At 46.8% G+C, this 10,450-nt stretch overlaps 1 protein-coding gene across 12 annotated transcripts in view; it reads right to left on the bottom strand.

Moving 5' to 3' along the window:
• The window catches only part of ncor2 (nuclear receptor corepressor 2), a 199,820-nt gene that overhangs the window by 48,303 nt on the left and 141,067 nt on the right, over window positions 1-10,450 (bottom strand). For all 12 annotated transcript variants that reach the window (XM_045707170.1, XM_045707179.1, XM_045707178.1 and 9 more), the window contains exons 16-17: window positions 7,230-7,390; window positions 5,421-5,483 (exon numbers count right to left, since the gene is read on the bottom strand). In XM_045707170.1, coding sequence (XP_045563126.1) covers window positions 5,421-5,483; window positions 7,230-7,390 — 224 coding nt within the window. The remainder of the gene's footprint in view (window positions 1-5,420; window positions 5,484-7,229; window positions 7,391-10,450) is intronic.

Here is a 10,450-nt window from a genome sequence, read left to right as displayed (position 1 = left end):
TACGACTCACTTTCACAGATCCAGTCCATTCAGTTTAACCAGAGCACAGAAACAATCCCAAGCAGCTCCAGTTCCATCGGCCTCAGGTCCTGGCCAGTGGAGCAACACACAAGAGGAAGCAGGCATCCAATCAGCTGCTGCTCAGCTAGAGCAGGTGGCAAACTCAATCAACCAATTACGATCCTGCATTTCCATAAAAGCTCCTCCCATCGACGGCACAATCAACACCTAGTCAGGGCCGAGGGGTGAGTGTTCCCCTTCTCATGTGCTTGTCAGTCCAGCAGTCCCTCGTGCCCCTGGTCTGTATCACGCTATCAGCAGTCTGATCTCTGTGGAGAAGGCAGGTGGGCAGGCAGTGATTCCACTCCAGAGGGGCAGAGAAAGAAAAGAGCCAGGCTCCAGCTCAGCCTCCACACCCCTCCTGCTGGCCTGATACTGGAGCCAGTGTCAGGTTGACATGCTCAAAACAGCACATGCTCTGCGTCTCGCCTCTCCCTTGCTTTTTCCTCGCCCTTTCACTTCTCTCGCTCGCTCTCCGTCAGGGCTAGTCCGTTGTTCTCCGCCAGGTCTTTCCCCAATGGCTGCTGTCTGGGAGGACTTTCACAGGAAAGTGGGACTGTGGGGCGGTGCTATGTGCTCAGCCTCTCTCTCCCCTCATCTGATCTCTCCTCTATCTTTCCCTTTTTTCTCCCCTCTCTCACTCCCCCTCCCTCCCTCTTTCACTCTCACTGCCAGCAGGCAGAGCTGCACACACACACACACCCACATAAACACCCACCCACACCCACACACACACACACACCCTCAGTCTCTCTTTTTCGCTTGCTTACTCTCTCTCTAACACATACACAGCTAGTCCGAGGGTAAACAGAGGAGAGAGAGTGAGAGCAGGGGAGTTGAGCTAGAGGGACAATGGAGGAGAGGAAGAGAAAGGGGGAGTTGATGTTGATACCATGAGAAAGCATAAAGGGTTTCACATTTTTCCTGACTGACCTGCTTTTCATCCTGAATGTGACCCTTCTCCAGTCTACAACAACACCGAGAAAGGGAGAGAGCGAAAATGAAAAAAATAAATAAAAGAATCTTCCACAGCTCCTGCCAATCTGGGCCTGTGCCATCTCAGGACACACTGACTGGGAGGCCAGAGGAAAGGAAGGGGGGAGAATGCTCTGGCCTGATCCACTCCAACAGTCCAGAGCACAGCAGAATACAACAGAGATAGTTCTACCTACTACTCCTTTAAAAGGACCTGTACAGTACTACAGCAGGCATGGAGGGAACGACCCGATTACCCAGCTGCCTGGCTGCCCAAGTAAGCCTGCCAGATTAGAGAACTTACATAAACACTAGCCAAGGAGCGAGTACACACACCCTACCTTATCTGGCTCTACAGTGCGACCATTTTAATCGTATTTCCGCATTAAAAATAGATGTGTGAACTGAAAAAGTAAAGTATGAGCATATGTGCGAGTTGTGATATACAGCAAAAAAGTATTTCTGCCGTTTTGTTTCATTACTGGTAGCTAATCACACAAATAACTAGAGTCCCATATATCTCACCTCGAGCAGCAACATTGCCTTGGGCACTATGCACACTGTGAGTGAAGTGCTGAAAGATTCACTTTTAAAAGTGCACAGGCATAGAAGTTGGTCGAATTTACCCGAAAGTCTACTAAACATGACTGACTCCTGTTTCTTGGTTATTTACATCGTTTTGTTTACACGCCAAGTTGTTTTTCAATGTTAGTTTGAGCTTGCTCAACTGCTAGGGAAGAGACGTCGGAGAATCTTCTCTCACAGACAGACCTGGGCGTCCCACCCAATGATGTATATATATACCCTGTATTTGTGATGTAACGTATTGGTCGATGAGAAGCTTTGAAGCCACCAGTCAGCCATATTGGCACTCCCCAGTAGGAGCAGTCCTCCATAGTAATGAATGGAATTCTACAGTATTGCAATTAAATGTTTCAGGGACAAAATTACATGTATTTAAGTATTTAGTTGTAGTGGGGCCAGTAACATTAGAATGTTATATATTATTTTATTTTTATGTTTAACTCAAATAACATAATAGAAAAGGATGCTTTAGGTGTCTGTAATATAATAAATGTGTCAAAAAATGTGTCAAAAATTAATCTAGACATTAATAAATGCATTTCTATTGCTTCCAAAATATACATATACTTTTTACAATGGAGGATGAGTGTCAAGACGGGGTCGCGGTGGCTTCAAAACATTGCCCTTGTCAGTCCTCTAGTGTATATATAAATGATTGGTCCCACATAACTGGCCCGCCCCTTAAAGAGGTAGCTGAACATTTTTCTCTCACCTAAGTGACTCAAATATTTGAGGGTACATTGTACTCGATTGAGCATGGCACACTCCAAAAAACTTTTATTCATGAACTTTAAATCATTTCTTAGAATAAAAACTCTCCCTCAAATACATTCATTGTGCTCCTAAATGTATTTGTGTGCTCCTAAATTGTTCAACTTAGGCGCGCATAGAGCCCTACCTTAATTACACACATCATACACACACTCAAAGGGATATACAAGGACAAAGGAGGGAGACTTAACAAAGCTCTACAATCCCTTGTTAAAGATGCCAGGCTTTTTGACCAGGAAAGACAAGGGCAATACGTCGAAGTTTGTGGCCTTGCCATCCCATGGGGGATTCCTGGCACTGCCACGCTGAAATGCTGCCATGCTATGAATGTCATTATTGAGATCTTTTTAGCACAAGGGGACAAACACATTAGCATGAGGAGATGTAAGCCTCTTTAAAACATATACAGGTCAAGCTCCTGAAAGTGGAGTGTGCACCTTGACTGTCGGGCTGGCATTACATTTAGGCCAGGGTAAGGGGAGCGGGGCTGGGACTGGTGGGCTACTCTCCACATGAGGAGCCGTGGAGGGGGAAGCCCTTTTGGCAGGCATGGTTACTGGCTGATGAGCAATGGCGGAGTGGAGTGGGTTAAAGATCCCCTCCCCCACAGACAGTGGTCCTGTGGTTGTGGTTACGTAAGCCCTTCATAGAAGCCCAGCTCCCACAGGGCTGCAGGACTAATCCCCTGGGATGCAGCGGCCCACTAATCCCAGTGCGGGAGAATGGAGTTGAAGACATTAAGCAGGATTACTACTCAGGGCCATGTTCAAGGGCCAGCACCAGTCATTACAACAGCCCCCCGAGACAGAGTCTGCAGACTGCCAGCAGCAGGAGAAATAACACCACACCACGAGACAGAATGACCGGGTGTCTGCTGTATAGGATTTCTCCCTTCACTAGCACATTCATGGTGATAAAGGAACTTCTTTCGAAAAAATAGGATTACACAACAGATCGGCTAGTGCTCTGCAGAATGACAAGACAGGTATTAGTCATACCCAGAACTGAAAATCATACAGAGAATCCATGACATCAAAACCGGCCAAAACCGTCCCGCAAGGTATTTTTTGGGGGCCCCCCCCAAAGTTTTTCGGTAACGTTTTTGAGGAAATCTGTTCCCAAGTATTCCCAAAAGAGACGTATGTGATCTTGTCAAAGTAATCAAGCTAAGGAATGATTGTTATTGTCAAATACAATCTTTTATTGGGCTTAGTTGTGGTCAATTTGCAGAGTACAAGTTATTATAATTACGTTGTGGCCCATCGACCATACACTCCGCGGCTGAATCTAGTTACCTACCACGCTGTAGACTGAGCTGTGTGCAGCACACGCAACACAACTACACCACAGCAAACACACAGGCAGAGTCACAGCCACCTTCTCTCTGCAGGACCCAAAGGCCAGGCGAGGCCAGGGTAATCTTCAGTCAAAGACAATAAACAGGCCATGTAAAGAGTAAACAGACTTCTGCAGTTGGAGCTGTTCTAGCCAAAGATAAGAGGGTGGGACTTTTACAGTGGCTTCAGAAACTGCCATGGCAGGCGTGTAGGACACAGCCCTGGGTCAGGCAGCGGAGCAGCAGAGTGGAGCCCCACACAGCTCTGCAGGCAGGGAGGAGGCAGGCAGGCAGGCAGGCAGGCAGGCAGGCAGGCAGGCAGGCAGGCAGACAGACAGACAGACAGACAGACAGACAGACAGACAGACAGACAGACAGACAGACAGACAGACAGACAGACAGACAGACAGACAGACAGACAGACAGACAGACAGACAGACAGACAGACAGACAGACAGACAGACAGACAGACAGACAGACAGACAGACAGACAGACAGACAGACAGACAGACAGACAGACAGACAGACAGACAGACAGACAGACAGAACAGACAGACAGACAGACAGACAGACAGACAGACAGACAGACAGACAGACAGACAGACAGACAGACAGACAGACAGACAGACAGACAGACAGACAGACAGACAGACAGACAGACAGACAGACAGACAGACAGACAGACAGACAGACAGACAGACAGACAGACAGACAGACAGACAGACAGACAGACAGACAGACAGACAGACAGACAGACAGACAGACAGACAGACAGACAGACAGACAGACAGACAGACAGACAGACAGACAGACAGACAGACAGACAGACAGACAGACAGACAGACAGACAGACAGACAGACAGACAGACAGACAGACAGACAGACAGACAGACAGACAGACAGACAGACAGACAGACAGACAGACAGACAGACAGACAGACAGACAGACAGACAGACAGACAGACAGACAGACAGACAGACAGACAGACAGACAGACGAGACAGACAGACAGACAGACAGACAGACAGACAGACAGACAGACAGACAGACAGACAGACAGACAGACAGACAGACAGACAGACAGACAGACAGACAGACAGACAGACGAGACAGACAGACAGACAGACAGACAGACAGACAGACAGACAGACAGACAGACGAGACAGACAGACAGACAGACAGACGAGACAGACAGACAGACAGACAGACAGACAGACAGACAGACAGACAGACAGACAGACAGACAGACAGACAGACAGACAGACAGACAGACAGACAGACAGACGAACAGACAGACAGACAGACAGACAGACAGACAGACAGACAGACAGACAGACAGAACAGACAGACAGACAGACAGACAGACAGACAGACAGACAGACAGACAGACAGACAGACAGACAGACAGACAGACAGACAGACAGACAGACAGACAGACAGACAGACAGACAGACAGACAGACAGACAGACAGACAGACAGACAGACAGACAGACAGCACGTGGCTGCAGCCTAGCCTATCTGACAGGAAGTCACAGGCACATGCACTTGTCACCACTTTCGAGAAAACCTCGCCAAGCTAATTCTATGGGCGGTTTTCTCTTTGACAAGGAAAGTTTTCTTTTGAATGACAATGGCGCTGCTGGGTCGTATTTCAAACACAGAGATAACATTTTTTGTTCGATTTTTCTTTACCTTTTTTGGCGGTTTCCATCTCCTCCTCAGTCCAGCGAGAGCTCTCATTCATCTCCAGATTGGCTGAAAGGATAAAAGCAGAACCACCACGTTAGAAAGCGGGCAGGAGGGAGGGGGAGGGGAGTCTCAAGTAGACAGAGAGAGCGAGAGAGCGAGCGACTGACCGAGAGAGAGAGGGAGAGAGAGAGAAAAGAAAAGCTAGGGGGCAGGGTTGTCTTTGCTGCTTGCTGGTGCAGCATGGTAGAGCCGGTCGACAGGGGCTGTTAGTTTAAGAGGAGAAAGTCAGTTAATGATTAGAGACATAATAAGTGGTTGTTCCACCTGTCTACAGTAGGGACCAGCCTGACCCTGGCAGAAGAGAAGACAGGAAAGAAAACGAGAAGAGGAGATGAGCTGTGGTTTCAGTGCTGTTGTGTTGTCTCTGTAGGGCTGTGACGGGCACAGTAACAGCAGGCGAGGAAGGAGAAACAAGCCCAGTAACAGTGAGAAGAGACACTAGAGATACTGATCAGAACCCCTCTGGCTGGATCAGGCCACCTGGGGATTCCCAGGGACTAACCCACAGCAGCAGGAGCAACCAACCACCCACTGAAGTGTTGAAACATCAAAACCCTAATCGCCTACAGCTACAGCGTGTGTGTGTGTGTGTGTGCGTGCGTGCGTGCGTGTGTGTGTGCGTGCGTATATAAAGGCAGCCTTGCAAACTACAGAGAGAATACAAAGTTAAGACAGATGAGTATTGCTGCCTTAATGAGTACGTTCGGGATACTTTAAAGAAATTAGACGGGGAAACTAGCATTAACGCCCATTGTGTACGTTGCCCTACATTGTCAATGAGCCATGTGGTGCATTCTGGGAAGGGGAGTGCACTCCAAGGAGTGAATGGGAGTCAATTGGGCGCTAGCTGAAAAACCCAACATTAGCATGAATTACGTAAACAAAAAGCACAACATTACAAATCTTTTCCGAGATGTGAGATAATGAACTTGTTCTCTGTAATATCGTATAGCTTTGAAATCGTGACATTACATACTTGAGGAAAATGGGCACACTGACTCATAACCTGACTTTTAGAAGGGATTGCGTGACGATGATCTTAGCAACCGCGTGACGCAGCATAACAATGTGAACGCGATTGATCGACAGTCTGCTGGTATTTTGGTATTTTATTAGGATCCCCATTAGCTGTTGCAAATGTAGCAGCTACTCTTCCTGGGGTCCACACAAAACATGACATAATACAGAACATCAATAGACAAGAACAGCTCAAGGACTGAACTACATCCATTTATGTAGGGGCATTATACATTCCTCCATTCACTGGCCATTGAGATTCCCATCTCATTTCTTAAAGAATCCCTGGTATTTTCTCATTAAGTATCAATTTATTGGCTCTCTCTTGTTTAGGCATAAATTATCTTAAAGGCACCTTCCAGGCCAAGGTGTGTGTGTGTTTGGTGCACGGGTGTCAAATTGTTGAGACAGATCTACAGTGCACCCTTGTGGTGTGGGATATCAGGAGGGAAATAAACACAGCAATGATGGGAGTGTTCATGTGCTCAGTTCACATTAAATCAAGTGGACCTACTAAACAGACGTGCTTCAGCAATATCATGGCCATATTTTTCCTTCAAACATACCGCCAATCAGCGACATTTCAGACGTTAAATATTTTTGCTCAGTGAGACCCTGGCTCTTTCGGTTTATGAGTTGTGATGAAAATCTAGTCAGGTGAAAAGAGCAGCGGGTGAAGATGCAGTGAAAGACATCATGCGGCAGTGTAGACTATAGCAGTAGAGTGAGACGTACCGAGTTCACCGCTGAGCGGCGGCGTGGCGGTCTCCTCCACCTCGCTGGTCATGGAGCGGGTGATGCGGCCCTTGCGCTGGCCCTGGCTGTTAGCCGTGCGTCGTCCCTTTAAGGCCACCGTGGGCTCTTTGTCTTCCCCGTCCTCACCAGAGGTGTCGTCCCTGCAGGGAGAGTGTCAGTCACACCACCTTCATCATCATGATTACCCTCCTCTTCCTCACTGCCTGGCCTGCACATGTGTACTGTTTAGTTTGTTAACCTAAAACCTGACAAAGTACAGAGGTTTGTCTGGGTTAAATAACTGAAAATAACTACAGTATGTGCCAAAGCACACACAGACGTGCACAGGCACGCGCACACACACAGGCCTCAAGGCTCAGGAGAGAGTAGTTTGGAGTTTTGCAAGCAAGGCAATATATCCCGTCAGTGACATGGCAGGCTAACAGATAAACAGTGATTTTGTAGCCGGTGTTCTCCCATTAATTTTCACCTGGTCCGGCATCATTATTCTAAGGCGGGCCTGTCCTGCTACCTTGCACACCAGATATAGCAGCGCCAGCTGTGCCAGGGGTTACAGGCAGCCACCACAGGGGGAGTGGGAGTCAGGTACTCGTCTGCCTGCTCTCCTCAGCCCAAGTACTGGAAGCACTGAAGATGCTTCATCATGATCAACACCACTCATTCAGACAGGCAGGACAACTCCTGTTCACTGTTCTGTTTGTCAGCAGCAGCAAACAACTCCAACTTGTCCAACCTCTATTCAGAGAGCTGGGAGCGTCACTAGAAGATTGGACATGATGATGATGATGGACTTCCATCATTCACTGTTCTTCCCTGTGAAACATGCGATTCTCATGAAGACAACACTGCATTGGGTGAGTGCTGTTCCACTGCTCACATAGATTGCAGTGCTCAGCAGCACTGACTGATTTCACCATCCTCCTCTCCATCACGCTGGAACTGTGCCTACAGAGATGCCAGGGCAAGGCAGCATCACACACAGCAGATCACACACCCTGGAGCTCCCAGCTCTGGACTTGCTGGATTATTGTAGCAACCGACAGTACAGTAACGGTGTTGCTAGGCGGTCAATCATATCACTTTTCCCCCCATCGAAAAAGAAAATAAGTATGGCATCTTAAAAATGTGACTTTCGGTAGCCTATTGGGAGTGAGAGAAGAAAAACAGGAAAACAGCTGTTTATAAAAGTAGGAGAAGGCTTACGCAACAGATCGGCTAGAGTTCTGCTGAATTACAAGAAAGGTATTAGTCACACCCAGAACTGAAAATCATACAGAATCTATGACACGTCATCTAAACATGGCCACAACACAAGAACAAGGGCTCACAGTGAAACCGCATTTCGTCAGATATGCAAAGAGTATCTGAGGTTACAAACGATCATTTTCACACCGAAACATGAAATAGACAAGAGGAGTACCATTTATGTCTAGTGAAACACATAGCATTGGCTGCATTCTTATCTCTCCAATATACAGTGCATTCGGAAAGTATTCAGACCACTTTTTCCACATTTTGTTATGTTACAGCCTTATTCTATAATGGATTAAATAGTTTCCCCCCCTCAATCTACACACAATACCCCATAATGACAAAGCGAAAACAGGTTTATTGAAATTTAAAATATAAAACAGAAATACCTTTCTTACATAAGTATGAGATTCAAAATTGAGCTCAGGTGCATCCTGTTTCCATTTATCATCCTTGAGATGTTTCTACAACTTAATTGGAGTCCACCTGTGGTAAATTCAATTGATTGATTGGACATGATTTGGAAAGGCACACACCTGTCTATATAAGGTTCCACAGTTGACAGTGCATGGCAGAGCAAAAACCAAGCCATGAGGTCGAAGGAATTGTCCGTAGAGCTCCGAGACCGGATTGTATCGAGGCACAGATCTGGGGAAGGGTACCAAAACATTTCTGCAGCATTTAAGGTCCCAAAGAACACAGTGGTCTCCATCATTCTTAAATGGAAGAAGTTTTCGAACCACCAAGAGACTTCCTGGAGCTGTTCCCCCAGCCAATCTGAGCAATCGGGGGAGAAGGGCCTTGGTCAGGGAGGTGACCAAGAACCCGATGGTCAGTCTGACAGAGCTCTAGAGTTCCCCCCGTGGAGTTGGGAGAACCTTCCAGAAGGACAACCATCTCTGCAGCACTCCACCAATCAGGCTTTATGGTAGATTGACCAGACGGAAGCCACTCCTCAGTAGAAGGCACATGACGGCCTGCTTGGAGTTTTCTCAAAAGGCACCTAAAGGACTCTCAGACCATGAGAAACAAGATTCTCTGGTCTGATGAAACCAAGATTGAATTCTTTGGCCTGAATGCCAAGCGTCACATCTGAAAGAAACCTGGCACCATCCCTACGGTGAAGCATGGTGGTGACAGCATCATGCTGTGGGGATGTTTTTCAGCAGCAGGGACTGGGAGACTAGTCAGGATTGAGGGAAATATGAACAGAGCAAAGTACAGAGAGATGCTTGATGAAAACCTGCTCCACAGCGCTCAGGACCTCAGACTGGGGCGAAGGTTCACCTTCCAACAGGACAACGACCCTAAGCACACAGCCAAGATAATGCAGGAGTGGCTTTGGGACAAGTCTCTGAAAGTCCTTGAGTGGCCCAGCCAGAGCCTGGACTTGAACCCAATCTAACATCTCTGGAGAGACCTGAAAATAGCTGTGCAGCGACGCTCCGCATCCAATCTGACAGAGCTTGAGAGGATCTGCAGAGAACAAATGGGAGAAACTCCCCAAATACAAGCTTGTAGTGTCATACCCAAGAAGACTCAAGGCTGTAATCGCTGCCAAAGGAGCTTCAACAAAGTACTGAGTAAAGGGTCTAAATACTTATGTAAATGTAATATTTCGGTTGTTTTATTTTCATAAATTTGCAAAAAATGTCTTACAATTTGACAGAGTATTTTGTGTAGATCATTGACAAAAAATTACAAATTAAATACATTTTAATCCCAACAAAATGTGGAAAAAGTCAAGGGTATGTGTGTGAATACTTTCTGAAGGCACTGTAGGTTTAAATACTCTGAAAAAACGTAATAAGGAATCTTACAAATGTGACTTTTGGGAGTGAGAAAAAGAAAAACAGCAAAACAGTTTTTAAAAGTAAGAGATTTCCTGATCAGGTCAGGGTTATGATGATTACCTTTCCTGATCTAGTCAGGGTTATGATGATTACCCT

Source organism: Salmo salar, chromosome ssa24 (assembly GCF_905237065.1).
Source record: "Salmo salar chromosome ssa24, Ssal_v3.1, whole genome shotgun sequence".
Classification (NCBI taxonomy): Eukaryota; Metazoa; Chordata; class Actinopteri; order Salmoniformes; family Salmonidae; genus Salmo; species Salmo salar.
The sequence above is the reverse complement of the archived record's forward strand: the minus strand, read 5'-3'. Positions and strand labels throughout refer to the sequence as shown.